This window comes from Mirounga angustirostris, unplaced genomic scaffold (assembly GCF_029215605.1).
Source record: "Mirounga angustirostris isolate CCGP_5_RB_7025 unplaced genomic scaffold, mMirAng1.0.hap1 SCAF_5, whole genome shotgun sequence".
NCBI classification, from domain to species: domain Eukaryota; kingdom Metazoa; phylum Chordata; class Mammalia; order Carnivora; family Phocidae; genus Mirounga; species Mirounga angustirostris.
The window spans coordinates 74,897,184-74,920,178 of NW_026991713.1; the positions used below are offsets into that span (position 1 = coordinate 74,897,184).

Genomic DNA, 22,995 nt, shown 5'->3' on the forward strand with positions numbered 1-22,995 from the left:
ATTGCCATTACTTTGGCACATGTTCCAGCTTTTCATATGATAATATAATTTTGCTCAAGGAAGTTTCGAGAATCCACTGATACATGTAGTATGTGGTCAATAAATGTTCATTTAATGACTGTGCAAGAATTTTTTGTAGTAACTAAACAGTTTATAAGGGAAAACGGCAATTTTAATGGTCACGTGCAATATTATAGAGAGAACATAAGACAAGAACAGGTTGATGCCTACACATTGAACTCATTTAGTTTTTATTTCAACAATAGAAGAAACATGAAGTTACTCCATTTCTCTGGTCTGATCTCATTTAAGTTCTAATGAAGTATATTGAGCAAGAAAATATCCTTTAAATATAAGGTAAGTATCTTTAAAAATATATAGAAACTGTAGAGTACTGTGCACAACATATTCCAATGTGGACTTTGGAATATTCAACATCCAATAAGAATGTGTTTCTAAAGAGTACTTCTGAAAAATCTTGTTTTTCCTATCAACCACTAGATGTGGAAATTAAATGACACTACCGATAACAGTAGGCTGTCACCATCCAGTCCAAAGACAGCCATTTACCAATAAAATGCACTCTTGAAGAACAGCCTTTGGTTTGGTGTGCATAATTAAAACCGCATTATCGGGGTGCTGGTGTGGCTCAGTCATTGGGCGTCTGCCTTCGGCTCGGGTCATGGTCCCAGGGTCCTGGGATCGAGCCCCGCATCGGGCTCCCTGCACGGAGGGAGGCCTGCTTGTGTTCCCTCTCTCGCTGTCTCTCTCTCTGTCAAATAAATAAATAAAATCTTAAAAAAAATAAAATAAAACCACATTATCATAATTTTACTTGAATTCAAGTCAGCTTTGTTTTTGCATCTGCTGGAAAGTAGTGACATTAAAGAACTCTTCACAGGAGATAGACTTTTAATAGGTAATGTTTTCATCAGTTAGATTTTATTTTCATCTTTGTTATTTATTAAGTAGGCATACTTACCTAGGTTTGTAATTTGAAGAGACTTTCCATATTACATAAGTATATTTAGTAACATGGACTTTATTTTCTAATAAAGTAAACCAGAATTAGGGCAACTATTTATGAGAATAAAGAGAAGGCTGACTTCAAAATATATATTACTTTCTGCTAATTCTAACGAAATAGTCAGGTTTGAAGTCTGAATCTACACAAATATAAGAAAAATGGTAATTCTCAGCAGCAAGCTAATGTGAAGTTTAGCAGTGTGACAATATCTTTTTTCTTTTAAAGATTTTATTTCTAAATAATCTCTACCCCCAGCATGGGGCTGGAACCCACAACCCTGGGATTAAGAGTTTCATGCTCCACCAACAGAGTCAGCCAGGCACCCCATGACAATCTTTCTTTTCTTACCTTTGTATTAGGAAGAAAGTTTGTGCAAATGTATTTGGGGGTGCTGCAAATGTACTGGGGGGTTGCCAATGTATTTTTAAAAGATGCCCTTATTTTTATAGAAAATTTGGGTGAAAGGGTCATTCAAAGAGAGAGTTGGAATTAACAACTAGAAGAAAGAACAGTTTAGTCTCCAGCTATATGTTGAAAAACATGAGTTATCTTAAGGATTATTTATAGGGTCAATTACAAGTTCATTAGAATTGACAGTTACCAATAAGTCTGTTGAATAAAATTATCTGATTCAAATTTTTATTGGAGAAGGATAAATGGGCATGTCCCAAAGCTTCAAAAAGGCATGAGACCTATTTGTAAAATAAATATTGCGATTTTAAGCCAACATTGTCATGGAATGAGATTTTGTAATGCTCACTCCAAATTATTAGAATATCTTAAAAGACTAGTTTTTGAACATGCTATTGCTTAATGTTCATTGGGGTTGATATTTTTAGATGGATAATAACATCTAAAAATCTAAATAACATGTAATTTAATAATTTTAAAAACTGAAACAATCACAATGTGAACAGGATTATATTTGTTTTCATCTTATTTTTTATTTTTTTTATTTTTTTATTTTTAAAGATTTTATTTATTTATTTGAGAGAGAGAGAATGAGAGACAGAGAACACGAGAGGGAAGAGGGCAGAGGGGGAAGCAGACCCCCTGCCGAGCAGGGAGCCCGATGTGGGACTCGATCCCGGGACTCCAGGATCATGACCTGAGCCGAAGGCAGTCGCTTAACCAACTGAGCCACCCAGGCGCCCCCATCTTATTTTTTAATACGGCCCCACCTGCCCACCCCATTTAATAGTGTGATCTATTTCACTTTCTCCCCACCCCAACCCAGCATAATCTCTCTTCCTGGTTCCGCTTTTTTTCTTTTTCCATCAGTTTCACTATATAACATACTTTGATATTTACATTTTTATTCTGTTTACTGTTTTTTGTGTATCTCCCTCATCAATGCAACATATCCGATACAAACTCCAAAAAGACATGAACCTTCTTTGCTTTGTTTTCTGATATATTAAGCCCTTAGAGCAAAACCTGGCTCAAAACAGGTTCTCAGGAACCTCTGAGATCATGACCTGAGCTGCAGGCAGACATTTAACCGACTGAGCCACCCAGGTGCCCCACTAATTTTTGTTTCTGACTTAGTCGTAAAAATTTTGAGAGCCCATATTTATTTTTTCTTTTTTGAATAGATACTGTATTTCCATGGTTGAAATAGGAAAACAATATAAAAAGGCATTCACCTCCTAGTGAGGAATTGGCTCCCCTGGCTCCCTTCCACCATACACTTTGCTCTTTTTATCTGTAAAAGAGATAACCATTTCTAGAGGTCTCCACTGTTACTTTACCAAAAACAAGAAAAAAATTAATATATATTCTGATTTTCTCCCTTTCTTTCCTATAGGGTAGCTTAGTAAAACATGAGCCCTGGTATTTTCAGTACCAATGGCTTTCAATGAGGTAAATAATTTCTTTCCTCTTTGATTTATTTAGAAGTTGATATAAATCACTTATTAATCTTGGGCTATTAGCTCTTCTAAATGACGTAAATCTTCCTGTGATATTTGACTGACATTTATCATTCAGAACTTCAAAGGAAGTCAAGTTATGAAGCTATCAGTAGGGATCTTAGTTTTACTTAAATATACAGTAATTAAAATGTCTACTGCTGTTATGAAATTTACTTTAATGATTTTTATAATCTCCATACAATTTGATAGGTATGTCAGAATTTAAAAATTTTGTTAAAATGTATGGCTGCATTGGGTTATGGAATTATTGCAAGATTCAACTTGATAACTCTTTGAAGTAATAGCATTAAAATGTTTTGTCCCAGATAATAAGCACATTATTTTTTTTTCTTGCAAGCACAGAAACTGGAAAATCCATTCTGTTAATAATGAAGTCCAGGTTCTGGATAGGTACCTTCACTGTCCTGGGATGGAGCCCCGCCCTGCAATGGGCTCCCTGCTCAGCAGGGAGTCTGCTTCTCCCTCTGCTTCTGCCCCTCCCCCCACTAAGCTCACTCTCTCTTTCTCTCTCGAATATATAAATAAAATTCTAAAATAACAATTATTTAAAAAGTAATAATTAAAAAATAAAAATTAACATGAATTCTAGAGAAATAATTGTTTTAAAGCAGGCTATGTCAGCAGAAGTATTTTGAAAAACATAGAATTTGTTCAAATTTAAGCCCTGGTATTTACAAGCTCTGTGCATTGGAAAGGTATTTAGCCTCCCTACGCCTCAACTGTCTCATTTTATAAATGAGGATAAAAATGCCCACCTGGCAAGGTTATTGCAAAGATTAAAGGAAATGACATATGTGACTTCTTTCAAATGGTGTTTAGTCTTTGATAGCTAATATTATTTCCAATAACATAATGCTTAGACTATTGGAGTCTTATCTGGATGAAATTCTTCATTCACTTATACATGCATTAATTCAGTTGTAACTTTTCTTTACTCTTTAACAGGATGTCACTATAGTTATGATTTATATACCTTTATATTGTTTTCTACATTTAAATTACATTATGAATTATGTTTACTTTTGATACTGGCAATACTTTTTCCAGTGAGGTTTATCTTCCTTGACAGTTAATGTTGTGGCTGAATTATCCTTTTTTCTTAAAGTATTTCAATGATAGTTGATTCATAAAATGTTTAAGAAGAAACTCTGTCAGATGATTTCATTGTACACATGAAGACTCCTTCAAACACAGAGATCTAGATTGAACAAGAGAGAATAACCATTCACTTAATTTAAAGACCATTTCCCTCAATTGGTTGGTATTTAGTGCCTGCTGATATTACAACAGGTAACGCTAGGTTCTATAAACTCAGTTCCAGATGTGTTATAACTAAGGTGTGATGGCAAGGGGCCAAGGAACCCATCTCTCAGGAACCTATTGCTCAAGTTCAAAATTTGAGTTCCCACAATGTACTAGTCAATGTGTGTACAACCCCAAATAAAGAAAATCCCTCCTACAAGTTCCCATCAATTCTGGACTTTTCCTTACCTCCAGTGTGGATGCAGGGCTACCCAAATCACCTGCAAAATGCGGGGATAAGAAGAAACTTTCTTGGTTCTCTTGGAGGCTGATCCAGTTTTTAGCTTTTGAATGTAACTATCAGCTTCATTGTGTAAGAGAAGATCATGGATCAAACAGACTTATAGATCCAACCTCCAGGAAAAGCAATGACTTTCAGAAGAGAAAAAAGGAGAGGTTTGGGGAAAGTTTACACTATTATTTCTAGTGTTGTAGTCATACAACAGGTAAGCAGGCACCTTTAGCTAGAATTGTTGCGGTGCCCATTAATTTGTTTCGTTATGGTGAGGATTGCATTAGAGGTTTCAGCTCATCAAAACCTCACATAAGTCCATATTTGCTCCAACACATATTTGAAGAAGGAGCTAGTAAATTAGCCTTCCTCAAAGTTTTGGGATTCTGCTGTTCCTTCATATGAAAGAGAACAAAGAAGGATTGTATCCCAAATAAAGCATACAGACTTCATTCTTCTTTCATTAAAATAATGTTTCTTTCTTTTTTCCTTAGAACAGGAATTTTCTTCATGTTGGTACATTCCTAATCTAATTCAGCTAAGTGTATCCTCCTGCCAAAATATCCTTTTAGAAAAGGATACCTTACAAGTGGGAAAAGATTACAAGTGGGAGAGATGACAAATGGAGAAAATGGGCAAATTTGATTAACATTATTTACTAGGAATGTGTAGAGATGTCAAAATGTCATTTAGTTTTTAGCTCAAATAAGGGCTCTGCATAAATATATAAATCATATAGAAATTCATATACTTTTTCTTTTGTGATAAATACAAGTCAAAATGACATACAGAAAGATTGCTCAAACTGATAACAAGGTACCATAGATGAAATGAACAAAAGATAACCAGTTTATTTACTGGAAAGAGTTTTGCATTACACCATATTCAGTTGGTAACATAAACCAAGATATAAGAATTGATATATCAGCTTTTCTTAGCATTGGAGTGCCTTTTCCAACCATTGACTGCATGATCAGTTTACGCAAATACAAGCACATATCATAAATGGATTCTCCCATGAGACATTCACTTAGGATTGTCTACAATAAAAAAATTAAAAAGGACAAGCAATAATAAATTCATAAGAATTTTTCTGAGTTTAAAATAAATGCTTATGTCTTTGAGAACAAGTTTCCTTTGAAATTTGGATTTTAAAAAATGATTAGCAACAAAAGAGTTTCTTAGGTCAGTCTTTTAGTCATGTTTTCATATGGTATTATCATTAGGTGGAAACACTTCACATCATTTAATCCCAAAAGGCATAATAACAAAATTGCAATTAAATGTAGGAATAGCAGAATCATTACAACAACAATTATATAGTGTACAAATCAGGGTTGGCCACACATTACACAAATGTTAATACTGGAAAGAAATACAATTCAGAATCATGTATGGTTCATCATATACGTGTAATCATGCAAATAAAAACACTGAGTAGATTACAAAAATATCATAAAAGATTTTCAAAGAATTGTTTAATTGACTCTAACAGTCAAACCATGGAGCTTAAAAATTTTGTGGCGATAATGGTAAAATCATTTCTTTCCTCTAAGATTCGGTGCATAATCATATCTATAAACCTAAACGACAGAATGATTCATTCTGGATATTCAGTATTACTGAATAATGGTTTGTCAACAAAAAGATGGCATTTCTCTTTACATAGTTCTCTGATCTTTGCTTTTAAATGACTTTTTAGAAAGAAAAACGTACAGTCACACTAAAAGCATCCGATTTACTTCTCAGTGTTTTTATTAGAGAACCATAACGATCAGAGAATATTTCTGAAAGAAAGAAAAGTTTAAAAAAAAAATGTGTTCTCGGCCAATGTTCTACAGCACTTAAACTCCATCACAGAAATAATCTGGCTTGGTAGTTTATCCAGGCATCAGTTTAAATAGGACAAATTTTAAATAACTCTGGAGGAAAGGGATAAAAATACATTGAGGATTAGAGCCATGCATTTCAATATGGAAAGGAGACCAGATATAGGTAATAATCTCCTTACATTCCTAATGCAGAGAAGATCACAAGAGAAATAAGACTCCTATAGTGTTCATATTATGAATATGGGAAAGCTTACATGATGTGAAATTTCTCATGCATTTTACACACATACTTTTATGTACTCACACCCTTATAGTAAAGGCAGTTAATTACTCCTCTTCTTAAGTAGAACATTATTTCTGGAAAATCCTCAATTGGGGAACATATCTTAATACTAAATATCTTTTTCAGTTATACTTTGAGTAAGAAGGATGAAAGAGATGCCTCGACAAAATCTTTCAGATGTCAACATAATTGGATCAGGCTACAAATGCAACACATTAGGGACTATAGCGGTTAACTTGGCATTTAAATAAAGATGAACTTACTTACAGAGGCAACTCATCTGGGGGCATAATTACAGACAGTGGAAAAGGTCACTCGGGAGCTAGATTGGTCTTATATGTCCAGAGAAATGGATTTCAAGGTAAAAATTACTTGTCGATATCAGCACTGATCATGCCATCTATCACAACTCCAGTTCAACAACTTTTTGAAGAATTATTTCTCCTTTTTTGAACATATTCTTCTAAATTTTTTGCAATCTTAAATACAAGGATTATTTTAAATCATCCTGGTTTATAAACAAAAAACCCAGAGGACATTTTTTTTTTTTTAATTGTGAACTTTATCCTAAGAGTTCCTTTTGAATCTAGTCCTACTTTCTATCTACAATATCAATGTGTTTGGCCTCCTTGGGCTGAATCAGCACAGTTCCTTACTGGAAATCAATTAGTGTCCCTTGATGTGTCTTTCTGAAAGACAGATTATGTCTTTTGGCTGATTGATTATAACAATTACACATTAAATTTGCCATCCTTATCCTAGTAGAAAATATATTTCATTTCTTCTTTTTCATATTTTGTAATTTCTACTTGAGAATTGTAGAGGATTTTATTTAATACTGTCCACATTCACAGTTGGTTTATTTGACCAACGTTTCATGGTTGATTGAAACAGAAGGACTATCTGTACAGGAATATTTTCCAAGGCATTAGAAAGAGGAAATATTGAGATTGAAGATCCTTTTAAGAAAAGATAAAAATTTGAGAGGCATTTGCCCCCCTAAGGGATTGCATACCTTCTATTTCCAAAGTATTCCTGAGGATATTTGTTTTTTTAGACTCTGATAATTGAGGCTTTTTATAGTAAAATTACTAAAGATATTATGAAATATAGCTGGAAGAAAAAATAATACCAATGATTTTCTTTTTTTATCAGATATTTTGGAAAAATTAAGATTGCCATCCTATTTTCAAGGGATAAAATATTTTACAACTAATCAGCATAACTTTAATGTATTTTTAAGTTCAAAAGAAGCATAAGATTATGGAATCCCAGAATTATAATACATTATCATAAGATACCTTGCCACCTAACTCAATCCTTACTAGATAACCAATAATATTTAATTTTTGAAAAACCAATATTCCTTATGATTATCAATTTCAGTGATTCATTTTCCACTGTTAAAAATCTCTTTCATGGAGGTAATATAAATCCTTCACATTAAAGACTTAGTTTTTCTTATTCCAGTCTTAATAATGATATCTAGAGCTGGTACCTCTTGTTAAATTTCCTTTCCTTGCAGATTACTATTGTACCTCCTCTTCCTTAGGCTAAATAAAAGTATCATCTTTCTAAATGGGTCTTTTCTTAATTATTTAATAGCTTTATGTTTTCTCAAAGTTCTCTGAATTCCTCTTATTGAAGCAGAATTGGATGTATGAAAGGGATCTGATGAATGAGAAGTTGATTGGAAAGAATAATCCAAGGGTCCTGTATACCCCTGTGCACTCAGGCCAAAGGCAACTTATTGATCCCTTAAATTTAATTTTTTAGCTTAGAGGAATCCTCACTTAGGAAAGCATTTCTGCCTAATGACTTCTTTTTAGGATGGTAATTGTGCTTACTTTTAAAAAACTACCGAATTACTTTGCTAACCACTCTTACTGGTTACCTTTAATCTTTGCCCACTGTGTTCCCAGTAATTAGCCAAATTTTATTGTATTTCAGTAGTTGGTTTTTATTCCCCAAGTCTGTCTTCAGTTAGTTTCACTGGGATTCATTCTTTTTGGTTTTCACTGATTCTTCAATAAATTTCAATTTCCTTTTGAATCCTGATTTTTTTTTTTACAGGTACTAATTTTAACCAATGCCACACATATTCTTTTAAATGCCTCTAAATAAATACAGATATGGCTCAGTTTAAACTAGACTAAATGATGCCACAGTGTAAATACATGGAATTCTCTCCTACTGCTTAGGGACTATTATCTAATTTTGTGCTGAAAATTAGACATTTATTTCCAAGTTTCTATATCTTCTTGGCAACATTTTGCTAAAATTAACATGTTTATAGAATTCATATTTCAAAACAAGCATTTCCCACTCTATTAAGATAAAGAACTGAGATAAAACCAGCATATAATAGACTCGAGGGTAAACTTTGCATGGGAAGAAATGAATGTTTCATCTATAGCGTGGTTTTTTTCACCAGTTCATAAATACAGAGTCAGGGAGCATGAAAGCAATACCACACTGTCAGTCAGCACACAGACAGTATTGTTTGACAGTACTGTGAGTAATTCCTGCTCAGTTCCCTGTACCACCAACAAAATCGATGAGGCAACACAGGAAGATGTTCTGAGGTACTTCTTAAAAAGGCATATTTTCCCTCAGGCACAAACAGTTTTTATTAAAAGTCAACTTAGCAGCTATGCCACTTCTCAGGTCCAAAAACATGATGCTTGAAAACCAAATAAAAAGAAAAGAAAAAAGCAGGAATGGGGAGTGGGGTAGTTTCTTTTAATTGAACTCCAACAAAACCCACACTGTCTCACTAATACTGGATTACAGACAGATACAACACCGATAAAATGGAGCAAATGTTTAGGAACAGCAAGGCAATGCAGGTAGGAAAGAGCAGAACATTAGGTTGCCATGATCTGGACTTTGTGAAGATTTGTTTTATTTCTTGTTTTTGTATTTTAACCTGAATCTCTATTTTGGTGAAGATTTCCAGTTACTCCAAGTTGCATAATAAATGACACTGTTGAAAATAGCACTCATATAAGGAACTCAAAACCTCTTGGTTGCTTTGGTAATAGTGTGTCCACTACTTAATAGATGTACGACTGACAAAACTGCACTGTGCTTTATGATTTACCGACTGGCTGCCATCTTTGATGGACCATCCATTAATGTACCACCCACTCCCACTCAGTAAGCTGAGATCTCCACAACTAGATCTCCACTGTTAGGGCCCTGCATTGTTAACTATCTTTTGTGTTAACAGTGAGGATTGTTTTTGTTTTGAAGAGAAGTTACAGATATAGTTACATGAAAAGGTCAAACCGTTATGGTTTTAAATAAGTTAAGGCTACCTGACTAGACAAGGAACCAGGGCTAGGAGCAATTGTGTGGGCAGCACTTGATAGTTAAGGAGCCCAGGAGTGTTAGACCTTTCAGCTAAATTAGCTGTTTTCCTTGTTTGTCAGATTATGTGCAAAAGAAATTTGCTATGAAAATCCACTGCCTTAAATCAAGTCATAAAAGTTACCCAGCAGAAGCTGTAAATGAACTAAGAACATGTACTATCTCAATATAATATAATGATTGTAGGCACCTGAGTGTTTGTCAAAGGTAGACAATGAGCTAAGGTTTATTATTGTTTTTTTGGCAAGGAAGATTCATTAAGAAAAAAAAAAAAACCTAACAATAACGAAACATACAATCTTAATCAAACATTGAACACTTTTCTGGGTAAACTAATTAACCAAAGGCTAACTTACATCTATCTATGTATATATTTTCCCATTTGATACCCTTTTGCAGGAAAGACTCATAGTAGGACCCTGAATTTGGGAAAGTAAAAAAAAAAAATTCTGATCGTTACATAAACACAGCTTTTTGTTTCCCTTCATGTTATTTAGCTTTCTTAACATTATCACACACACATACATACACACAAAGGGGCAGCACCAGTGCATCTACTTGTCTGCAATTTTTAAAAAATTAAAGATGCTGTCAAAAGTTGAATAAGTCAATGAATCATAACATAGTCTTTCTTAGATTTACTTACTGATGTCAAGTGAAGAATTCTAGTTAAAAAAAAAAAAGAAAAAACAACCAGCAGTTAATGAGCTACTGATGAGAAAATAAGTGCATAAACAATATCAGTGTAGCAGCAAAATAGTTATTGTTAACATTCTGATGCACCTCATTTATTATTTTGTGCAAGAAATATGACCACAGTCTGGCCAATTCCAGATTTCGAACTAAATTAAAACTCATACTTAATTGAGCAAATTATGCGTATTTAACAATAAAGGAATTAAGTTCACCTCTCACAGAAATGATTTTTATAGACATAAATCATGTGGCAAATAAAATACAAAATAAATATCAATGACAAAAAATATCGGAATCAACTTCTATAGCTGAATTTGAAGTACAAGGAAAGATGATTTTACAATATATGTATTTTACATTGTCTTAGGTCTTCCTTATGCTATCGAGGTAAAGCCAGCCATCTGAGATACATAGTTCCTGTTTCCTTTTATTTTTTGTTTTCATTGAACTCAACCATAGCCATTTGATTGCAGAATTTTATCTGTGAGACTTAGAGAAACCATAAAATGTTTCATCACACTGGAGTCTGTGCTTTGTGTTATTTTTCTTTACTTTCTCTCATCTTCCAAAATGATGAACATGAATCCAATCCTACATCTCACAACCGAGAAGAAAACACCCGCTGGATCTTGGGCAGTATTCTGTATGTGGCTACAAAGCATTCACCTTAGATATCCGTCCACGGGAGTTGAAGACTAGGGGTAAGGAGGCTTGGAGAGACAGTGGAGAGGGGCGCAGTGCGGGCTGGAATGTGGCTGCTCATCAGGGAGAGCTAGGTCAGGACTGAAAATGAGAAACAAGCGTGTCAGAAAGAAATGCATTTACAGGGGGCCAGGCACACTCGTAAGGGTTAGAGAGACACAATCTTTTCACAGAAATTTTAAAAACATAAACACAAATTTTTGCACAGAAAATAGTTTAAATCTAAAGCATGCCAAGACGACTGCAGCTTTTCAAAAACAATGCAAAAAGAAAGAAAGTAAGAAAGAAAGAAGAAAGAAAGAAAGAAAGACGTTAGGGAAATGATAAGTAAACCCTTCCCCCAATGTCGCTCTGTTCAATTTCTGCACACAGGTCTCTGGGTTAGTGGCAAGATTTCTTCAAATCGGTTCTTTTAAAACCAGTATGCATACCAATCACCTGGGGGATCTTGGTAAAATGCAGCTTCTGATTTGATAGGTCTGGGGTGGGACCTGAGAATCTTCATTTCCAACAAGCTCCCGGAGAGTAGACAATGCTGAATCAAAGCTTTAGAGGACCCTACAGTTCTCTAGTAGATTCAGATTCCATAGGATGAGTAATTTGCCCATGGAAGCCTAATTTGCTCTAAGGGTTCCCACTATTTGCTTAAGTTTGGCAGTATAAATAAGACAGGATAGTTTTAAAACTCCCTATTTGTTGAGCATATCATGCAGACTTCCAAATAACCACTTCTGAGAGCCTCCAGTTTAAATGAACAAATAAATGCCCAGGCTCATTAATGTCTTGATGAATAATCTTGAAGGGCAAGGGAGTAAAATCATTGAACTTCCTAAGTTAAAACTACAAAACTACAAAACTACAAAACACTTTCGGACCTTTTCAAAGATGACTAATGGGGAACACACACTATGGGGATTTTTTTTATTTAATCAAAAAAGACTGCATTTTTCTAAAACTCTGCTTTTCCCCCTCATATATTATGAAATTCAGTACCATAGAATTCATTTCTGCCAGGAATAATATTTGAGAAAACTATTCATGGCTCAAATCATACCCATTTAATTAAGCCATGGCTCAAATACATAAATATTTAATAAATAATTTTTACTTATCTATTTATTATTTTTAAAGCTAATATTATCATTGAAGTCATTAAAAATTAGCATTCAAAATCCTTTTTATCTTTGGTACTGAAATTATCCTTCAAGTGTATCTCTTGAATTTTGACACAAAATTATAATTATGTAAACTGCTGATCTGCTTGAGGTCATCCTCAGTTCCCAAACTCTTTGAAGTGCTATGAATTTAGTTTCAGAGGAGAGCGCTCTTCTGTACTAGTTAGAGCAACCAGTGATAAAAATGACTTTTCCTACCTATTTTTAAAACGTGGTGGGTAACCCTGGGAGAGCTGGAGCTTAAACACAAGGGCTAAAAAAACCATTGCATGCCAAGGCTCTTTCTCCCCCCTGCAGACGGAGTCAGATGGCCCAGGAAACACAGCAGCAGACAGACCCTCCCACAGACCTCACAGAGCTTCTGTCTCTGTTAGATCTGCATGGTTTAGAACACGTTTCTTTTTTAGGCAACTAAACACATTATTCAACATAAGTTAGGGCAAGTAGCATGGGGTGGTCACATTATACAAGAAGGGTGTTGGAAGACCCCATGTAGTCCAAATACTCTTCCCAATCAAGGAAGACATTTATTTTCTTTTTTTCTTTCTTAGTTAACATACAGTACGATTTTCGTTTCTGGAAGAAGACAAGCATTTCTGCTCGACCAGCTGAGCCACAAATTATAGCTCACTTGGCCCAACACCATCACATTATATTCATGATGATTTAAAAATGTGTTCATTATTTCAGATTTCTTACATTATTTCAGATTTTCATAAATACTTCATATGATACTACTTCTATTTTACATTTGCATAAAATGCCATACACTACATATATTAAGACAGAAACATGTTCTTGGCTTACCGGTTAAGAAATTATTTCTTAGATGTAAATATTTGATAAGTTCTAATTATTTCAGGTACAGGCTGTATTCAGTTCTGATCGCTAACCGCCTTCAGGAACCTACTTGTTACTCAGCCTTTACCATTTAAGAACCTGCTTTTTGTAGGTAGATCATGTTGAAAACAGTAGGCTTAGGAAACTGTTACTAAGATGTAAAAATGGATATTTCTTCAGAAAGTTTCTTTTGTTGTCCCAGTAAGCAACTCCCTGATAGAAGGGGACTGAAGTGCTAAATCCCAAACGTCTCCGTATATTTAAATATTACACCCAAGGCTGCACATGTTGGGCATTCCCTTCACATTATGATTATCTATGATCAACTTTAATAATTTAGTTTTACAACGAAATCGGTCTGTAAGAAGCATATATGGAAAATATGAGGAAAATGCTCATGTATTCAAAACCCTACACCTAAAAAGTTATTTGAACATTTGTAAGCTGAAGGAAGTATAAAACAATTTTTATGTGAGAAACAAAGATAGAGAACACTGATCTAAAGTTACTCAACATCGTGAGCATGTTTTATTTCTCGTGTTTCTCATTAAGTAAACATTCCTTCTTTTTCAATTCTGGGATACAGGGTCAACACAAGTGATTTAAATTCTCTCTGCCTATGCTCCTCACAGCATAATGAAAATCGGGGAGCGTCTCCTGCTGGTACAGTGGTGTATCGTGGTGGTTAGGACAATGTGTGCCAGACTCGATGGGCTCAATTGTTTTCGGGATGGGTGACCCTGGAGAAGTTACGTTACCTCCCACTCCTCCTCAGTTTCCTGGTTTAAAAATGGGTGTGATAACTGTTCCTACCTTCTGGGAGTTGTAATGATTAATAAGTGTAAAGAACTGAACACATGTCATGTACACGGTAAGAACTCCAATGTTGGCTATTAACTTTTCTGCCACCAAGAAGTGACAAGAACTGTGAGGGCATTAAATTCGATCCATTTGGCAGAGGTATGGGTGGGGAGGAAGCCAATCATAATCCCAGTGACTATGAAAAGGAGTTTTTTTAGGTCTATATGGATTTTATCATTTCTCTGTGGGGACCGCAGAACCTGGCCTATGCTGTATTCGCATGGGTAGAAACTAGAAACATTTGTAATTCATTAAATTGCTTTTCTTTAAAGTAAATCATCCCTGTGAAGGTATAGCAAGCAACCTAAATTCTGTGAGTTCAGAAGATACAGAACTGGGGCAGGTAACTGTTTAGTCAAACCAGTTCCTAAAAATAAAAAAAAACAAGGTGAAATAAAATTAAACTTAAAAAATTTCCCCACTAGCCTTTCCACTCCTTACCTAATTGAAACACTTAAAGAAGTAGGCTTCTCCACTCTTCCCCCAAGCAAATTAGAGAAGTTATGAAAGAGGCCACAGACCTTTGCCTTGAGGAACAGTTAGGTACTGAGAATGGTTAGTAATAGTAACACATCGAGAGCACCCTATGCATCAGGCCTGTGCCACACTGAATCCCTCAAAACTATTCTCTTCCCTACTTTACAAGTAAAAACAAAAAAACCCAAAAAACAAACAAAAACCACACACACACACACACAGAGAGAATCTTTGCCAGCAAAAGCAACTTTCCACGATTACACAACTAGCAGGGGGTAGAGGTGGGATTTCAACCCAAGCCATCTGCCTCCAGAGCTCATTCACTCATACCTGTAATCAGCAGGTGAACATTGGTTGCGTGCCTGGCACTGTCCCAGGCCCTGGGGGAGTGGGGTGCTTGATGGAGAACAGACTGTGGGTTAGGACCCCCATGTTCTTCACCACTGCACACACTGGGTCTCACTAGGATGGGTCTGAACATTTATCATCATATTCAGTTATTTACATAATTAAAACGACTCTACAGCTGGCGGCTGTAATAAGATGGCATTCGTATGTTAGCAAAGAATGTTCCGGAAGTAAAAACTCTGCGGCTGGAATCCTGTTGGCAGACTAGACATCAGTAGGGAGATGCTGGTTTGGGACTTCTTTAATCATGTACCTTCTCCTGCTAACTCCTTGTCTCCCTCCTGCAACTGGCTGCATAATCCCCTCTGAGACCAGGTCACATGGGGGCTCCTGGCTATAACCATGACCACATGCAGCCTGCTCCTGACATCAATTCCTGACATACGTGGAAATATATCTAGGCCGGCCCCTACTCAAAAACAGCCTTGCCCTGGTAGAAAAGTAACACATTCATTAAAATACAGAAAGAACAATAAGTAGACTATAAAAGCTACAGACTATAAAAACTTCATACCATCAGAGGCCAAATAACTGGAGATGAAGTATTACACAAAGATGGAAAGTCCTTGGGGGGGAGGGGGGGTGGGCAGTGCTCTGATGCTGAGTGCGAGTTCACCCACATGGAGGTAAATTCATGACGGGTTTGTAAAGCTTTCATTGGAATAAAAATTGTCAACAAGTCTCCAGTTTAGTGTATGGGGAGTACATAAAGCTGCCTTTAAGATTCTTCATTTAATCTCACATAAAGGGCACTATCACTGCAAATATTCTTTTAAAATGTCAATTATAAATTTTTCTCCAGCCTTCAAATTCAGTTTTAATGAGGATAGTGAGTGGAGACAAAAGAGAAACACATTCATGAGATATGCATTCTATTCTTACTGCTTATTTGTCTGAGAACTATATTCTAAGGACAAAAGACAAGCAAAAGAAAAAGTAGGGCAAACATCCTAACAATTCCAGGTTTTATATTTTGGAAGGTAATGAATCACTGCACTAATCCTAGCATTTATTCACACAAGGGAGATGAAGGCAGCCCCTAGTCTACCCACTAGCGGCCAGTAAAATAAACTCTAGCTCTCTTGCATTTCCACGGAGCACGTGTAGACTTCAGGTATCCAGTGTCTGTTAGCATAGCCCATATTTAAGATAAAATGTAGCAAATATAATTATGGATAGGAAGTCATGGTGTTGGAAAGGAGAGCTTGGGATCCATGGATCTGACATGCAGCTGGGTGAGAAGAGAAAGGACGTCTGAATTTACCTGACAGCTGGGCAGTCTTGCCTCCCGGCTAGTTGTGAGCACTGTGGCGGTACGGAGGCAGCAGGCTGCTGACAATCTACAAGAAACTGATAAATTAGACATATATACAAAGAGATGACAGAGCATCGTGTTAGTAACTAAAGCAGTTGCCTGAGAGATTTAGTGAGGAATGTGCATTCATATAGAAACATCTGACATTTTATTTCCCCCTGAATGATGCCAATAGAAAAGACGTTTTTCTTAATTAAATACAGTATTTAAAAATCAGTGATACAAAATTGGTAGTGGGGTTTCTCAAGTACATTAGAATATATGTGGCCATTCACATTTGGTATCTGGATACATCTAAAAATGAAAGTTCTTCAAGTTCTGAACTTGAACATGATGGCAGTTACTTGCTTAGCACTTAGATCTGCTTTTCCAAAATGGAATATGCTACTTAGATCTGCTTTTCCAAATGGAATATATTCAGATAACTGCCTTTATTGTCAGGACACATGGGCATATTGTCAATCCCATAGGTACATTGAAAAAAGCAAGCATGAAATACAATATTTTCCATGATTAACAAGATATCAGAGAAAGAAATCATCTTCACAGTTTTCTGAAAATTTTATTAATCAAAAGCAAGATTTATTAGCAGAAATATTAGAATGCTTATTATATAGTAAATTGTTAGTAACTTGGACTGATGGAGAAAGCTAAGCTGAATGGGAAATCTATTTTTGTTATATTTTTGCCATTTTAAAGTCACATAATGTAACTCATACTAGGTTCACAAAATGCTACCTAATAAAACTCCATGTTTTAGCTGATCAGTTATGTTAACCACCTACTGCAAGAAAGACCATGTGCTGAGTGTTCTAAACTAATCAAAGAACAGTCTGTTTATTGGTACTAGGCTGACTATACTAGAGTCAACTGAGAAGCTGGTTAGAAATGCATACGTTATATTTCTGTAAAAAGCTTCTGCAAAAAAGTTAAAATTAGAGTCAGACTTGAAAATTCAATTATTCTCAAGTAACTGCAGCATGTCCTCTTGCTAAGTGCTTAGACCAAGTATTTGCTTAGCAAATTTCTTTCCGTATTTGTTATATAGATAATACTAAAGCCAAATTATCATTAAACCTGGATTTATAGGCTTGAATTATTGAAGCTCTACTGAAATTTACATTCACAGGCCTGTATCTAAGTATCACTTGTTCTAAAACCAGTATATTTTCATCACAGCAAAACCTGACTATATAATTCCAGAATACCAAAATTCATGAAAACTGCTGATGCTTTTGCTTATAACATTGAAAACACACTAAAGCTGTCTGTGATGTAAAGTAGACAGGCTTGATTTGCGTTCATTCAAGAGAACATCCTTACTGAAGGGAGCCTTTCATAGGTGGGTTTTGTTGCAGAGTAGCTTATTAATTATTACTTATTAATAGGAACGAGATCTGCTTCTCATTCACAGCTGGTGTTCAGATTATCACACTCAGTAAAAGTCCTTCAAATGTAACAAGTATTTCCATTTTCTCCACTTTGAGGAATTCTTTATTTTTTTCCTTTAACTCTTTGTCTTCTCATTTTGCAGCTTGATTAGCTCAATGATTCCCTTTTGTAGAAACTCAGAGTCTTAATGAATTCCTTTATGATTCTTTTATCTTTTCCAACAGCTTTCCTATCTCAGCAATAATTTGGGGATGTCTTGGACTCATTCAGATAATGATTCTGAGATGGTCAGCAGACATGAAGTTTTAAGTTAACCGGGAGACTGCTGCCCTCCTATGGTGTATTTGGGTAAATACAATGGATGTAAATGAAAATGAGCACTCGAAAAACCACTCTGGAATTTGGCCTCAGGGCTTCCATTTCCAGGGAGGTATAAATGAAGCGCTCCTATAGCAAAATTTTGGCCTCTAAGGAATGACAAGCCTTAGAATTAGAGTACTTACATGGTTTAAATTTTTTTCCATATCTCACTTACATTAGAAATTTTTTTTGCTAATGCAGTTATAGATTATTATTCATTCAAAACATGCTCTGTGATGAAATTTAGAAAGCAGGTGAGCAGGACCACAGTGTACTCCCTTAATGAACTGTTTAATAAGTGGTGGATATTCCTGATATTTGTAGTGAATATCGAATTTTTCTCCTTTAGAAGTAACATCACCTCTGGGCTAATTATTATTATTATTTTGTACTTGTTATTTATAAGTACCTAGCTAAGTGTTATCCTTAAAAGATAAAAAGCAAATTCTACAGATAAGATGGTGACAGATGAAAAAAATAAAATTTGAAAAATAGCTGTATTGCTCTGACTCAGCTGTCTTCTAAATCTCTCTTCTCAGGTTAATAGCCCTCCAGTTACATACAAATCTTTTTACTTTGTAAAATGAAAGAAGTGAATTGGGAGATTGGGAAAATCCTTCCCAGCTCCCCCCCAGATGCTGTGGGCTCTACATAATCTTCCCTGCTCTTTCCAGGATCTATGCTGGGGTGGACTCACTTTTGAAGGAGTTAGGCCTCGTGTGATTACAATTGAGGACATAAAAGATGACATTTATGTGACCCAAGCACGACTCATTAACGAACCCCAGCAACCACTGTTGTCATCTGGGCCACCAGAACACAACCATTCAACAATCAAGTTACTAAACTCTTCGTATGTGTTCAAAACTGTTAGGCATTGGGGACAAAGGGAAAACAGAGAAGATATGGTCCCTGGCCAATTGGGTAAGACAATCATATTCAACCAGCAATTACAATAAAATGTCATGATGATGATGATGATGATGGTATGCTCATGCTCCCCATGTGCCAGGCACTGTGTAGGCACTTAACCTGCATGCTCTCCTAGAACCCTGTTCTATGAGTCGCAGTTGATGGATGAGATAAAGGGGGACTTAGGTTAAGTAACTAGCCAAAGACTGCTAAGAGATGGATCTGGATTTGAATCCAGAATTGTATGATCCAAAGGCTGGATTGAATTTACAGACATATCACTGCACTGCTTTCCATGATAGGGAAATGTAGGGACCTCAGAGCAGAAACACTTAACCTAATCTAAGTGGTCAGGGAATGCTTCCTGGAGGTTGTAACATCTAGGCTAATGCCTAAAAACACAAGTTAACCAAAGAACTTCTTTGCAACTCTACATGGCTTATGGTCTCTACTAATAGTAATAAAATATTTCATCATAAAGTTTTTTGAAATGCTCAGAACTGCATTAGATAACACTGTACATTCATAAGGTTACAGGCCTGAGAAATGTCAGAGCATACTCAAGAGATTGCTAGTGTCTCCAGGGCACATGAATAAGGGATATGACAGCTTAAAGCATCTATAGGTCTGTACTAACATACACATGAAGAGTACCCATGTATGGCATTCCTGCATAAACAAAAGCCAACTAGAAAGGAAAGTAAAAAAAGGAAGGAGAAAGAAGGAAGGAAATTATTTGCTGAATCAACATGATGTAATTTCTCTTAGGAACTTTATATTAGCCCTGTAACTAATAATGGCGTCAGGCTAAATATCCATCTATGAATTTGGGCCCTTTGAAGATGTCATTCAACCAGTTATAGACCCAAACAATTACATCATCATCTAGAATTTTCTCTATTTGTCTAAAAAATATTATAAAATACCTGGTTACTTGTTTGCCAAAATTCAGGTATATTATGTTACCACTTTCCCTGATCTTACGAGATAGAGAATGAAAGTAAGTCTAGCGTTAAGTCATTCTTGATGAACTCATGCTGGCTATTAGTAATCCTTATTCTATATTGAGCATATGAAACCCATTCACTTCCAGAAATTTGCCTAGGATCAACCTCAAGGTTGTTGGTCGACAGGTTAGAGAACGTTTTTCTTTTCCACTGTATAAAAACTCTATTTCCACATTTCCTCCTCTGATCCATGTAGGAATTAATCTGCTCACTTCCATATTCTATTTCTCCCTGGGCACCTTTTCCTCTATCTTTCGTAAGGCCATGATTTTTTTGCATCTTTCCTTCAGCAAGAAAAGTGAGGAGGAAAGGCATGTGTGTTTTCCTTTTTTTCCCCTTCTCATTTAAAAATGGCAACCCATATATTTCAAAAATTGGTGGAAAAAATGAAAACTCATGATACAAACAGCAAATATGGCTCTTGGTGAGACAGTTAATATCTCTGTTAACTTGGTGTACGATTTCCAAGATTGTTAAAGAAAGATAGGTTCAGTAATTAAATTCACCCACTTAAACAACTGCTGTCATATAATAATGACATTGCTGTTATTTGCAAATAGATATCACTTTGGAACAAATATCTTACCTCATTGGAGTAAATGGTCGATATTCATTAAGGACCTCTCAATGAGGACAGATGATTAGCAGCAGAAAAGCAAGAATGTTTAATGATGAAAGTTATTAAACAGAAGGTCGACAGAAATGGTTATGGATTGTCCTACAATAACTCCCTAGTTAATGATCAAAGCATAGAAGACATCCTCTTTTGTGTCCTTAAGGGAGATGAAAGGATATCCCTCTTTCTTCTTTCTGCACACCTGGTCATATCTTCCAAACTATTTGCTAATTGGGATTTCAGCAATGACAGAAAAGGAAGAGCTGGCAGAAGAGGAAAGGATGAGAAATAATAGTAACATGTAATATTTATTAAGTGCTGTATCTCTGCAGACATTAGACTAAACACTTTATATGCCACAGCTCTTTAATCCTTAAAAAAAACTTAAAGAGATAGGTTTTATTTTTATTTTAGAAATGAGAAACTGGGGCGCCTGGGTGGCTCAGTTGGTTAAGCAACTGCCTTCGGCTCAGGTCATGATCCTGGAGTCCCGAGATCGAGTCCCACGTCGGGCTTCCTGCTCAGCAGGGAGTCTGCTTTTCTCTCTGACCCTCCCCCGTCTCATGCTCTCTCCCTCTATCTCATTCTCTCTCTCAAATAAATAAATAAAATCTTAAAAAAAAAAAAGAAATGAGAAACTGAGGCCTAGGGAGGTTAAGGAATTTGTGCAGGGTTACCTTCTTTATGATTTTTATAGTGAACAAAAGCTTTTTTGTGCTCACAAAACTCAACTGAGTTTGGTTGTCATAATCCTCATTTTAGAGGTCAGAACACTGAGGATCAGAAGGGTTAAGTGATTTTCTTAGGGCCCGTGGAGAGAGTGGCAAATGAGAACCCGAGACCAGTGGAATGCCCCATGGAGCCTATAATGGACTAAATTTTGTCACCCCAAATTCATATGTTGGAAACTCTACCACTACCTCAGAATGTAACTACATTTGAAGATAGGATATTTAAAGAGGTAATTAAGTGAAAATGTCGCTGTGTTAGGGTGGGCCCTAATCCAGCCTGATTGATAGATAGCCTTATGAGCAGACGGGATTAGAAGAGTTAGAACACGGAAACACCAGGGATGGCTTTACACAGGCCATGTGGGAACTCAGGGAGAAGGTGGCCATCTACACATCAGGGGGAGAGGCCTCAGGAGAAGCCAAACCTGCCCAACCTTGATCTTGGACTTCCAGCTTCTAGAACTATGAATAAGCAAATGTGGATGGTTGAAGCCCCTCAGTCTGCGGTCTTTTGCTCTGGCAGCCCTCACAAACTAATATGGAGCCTTTGTACTTGCTCCAAAGTGGAAGCAATTGTCACCCCGTCTCTTACCTCTTACTCTGCTAACAGTACCTCTCTAGTCTAAGTAATCTAAGAACAGCCAAAGTTCTCCTTATTTTTCTAAACTTTACTAAGGGTTGGGACAACTAAATACATTTTACTGGGGAAAACTAAACTGATGATAGAATATGAGATTTGAGTCATTGATAGAAAATACACATTTCTAGGGGCGCCTGGGTGGCTCAGTCAGTTAAGCATCTGCCTTCGGCTCAGGTCATAATCAAAGGGTGCTGGGATTAAGCCCTGCATCGGGCTCCCTGCTCAGTGGGGAGTCTGCTTCTTTTTCTCCTCCCCACTTGTGCTCTCTCTCACTCTCTCTCTCTCAAAAAAAAAAAAAAAAAAAAAAAAAAAACTTAAAAAAAACCCCACACATTTCTGTGCACTGGAGACAGAAAAAATGCAAATTATTAAAGAAAAGCCTCCCAAACTCAGGAGTTCTGAATATTTGCAAATAATAGCACAAAGGTGCTCCCCATAATTAGCTACTGACATACTTATACATACACCCAGCTCTTAAGTGAGGGCCTTACACATCAATCCTTGGGAATGGATAATAGGTATCTCACAATAATTTTCTTCCATCTTCCAAGGATGTAGCAATTCTCTGTGATCTCCTCATCTTCCTCTTCACTCCCATTCTCTCTCCCCTGTGCTCCTCAACTTTCCTTCATGTCAGCATGAAATTTAGAGTCCATCAGAGAGACTTTGGTGTTTAGATCCCTGGCTCCACCGAACAGGAGCTGAGGGACACCAAAAAAGTGACTTAAAAGTTCTGAGCCTCAGTTTTTCTGTTAAGTGAGGACATTAAATAGCACTTTGCAGAACAGGTGAGAGAATGCCTGTGAAAGCATGTAGCCCAGGGTCTGTTGACAGGAACTGGTGATTGATTACACATGAGGGACTAAGGGGAGGAGTCAAGG

General features: G+C 36.2%; 1 protein-coding gene across 15 annotated transcripts in view; it reads right to left on the bottom strand.

Moving 5' to 3' along the window:
- Window positions 1-278: 278 nt before the first annotated feature.
- The window catches only part of BICD1 (BICD cargo adaptor 1), a 220,266-nt gene continuing 197,549 nt past the window's right edge, over window positions 279-22,995 (bottom strand). For 8 of the 15 annotated variants that reach the window (XR_010411557.1, XM_045873663.2, XM_064591417.1 and 5 more), the window contains 2 exons: window positions 16,406-16,481; window positions 5,322-11,461 (listed from right to left, as the gene is read on the bottom strand). Coding sequence is in view for 12 of the 15 variants with exons in the window: in XM_045873663.2 (XP_045729619.1) it covers window positions 11,374-11,461; window positions 16,406-16,481 (164 nt within the window). In the remaining 3 variants the exon portion in view is untranslated. Of the gene's footprint in view, window positions 773-5,321; window positions 11,462-16,405; window positions 16,492-22,995 lie in introns of those variants that run through there. The other 7 variants (XR_010411556.1, XM_064591420.1, XM_064591422.1 and 4 more) reach the window with 4 other exon arrangements.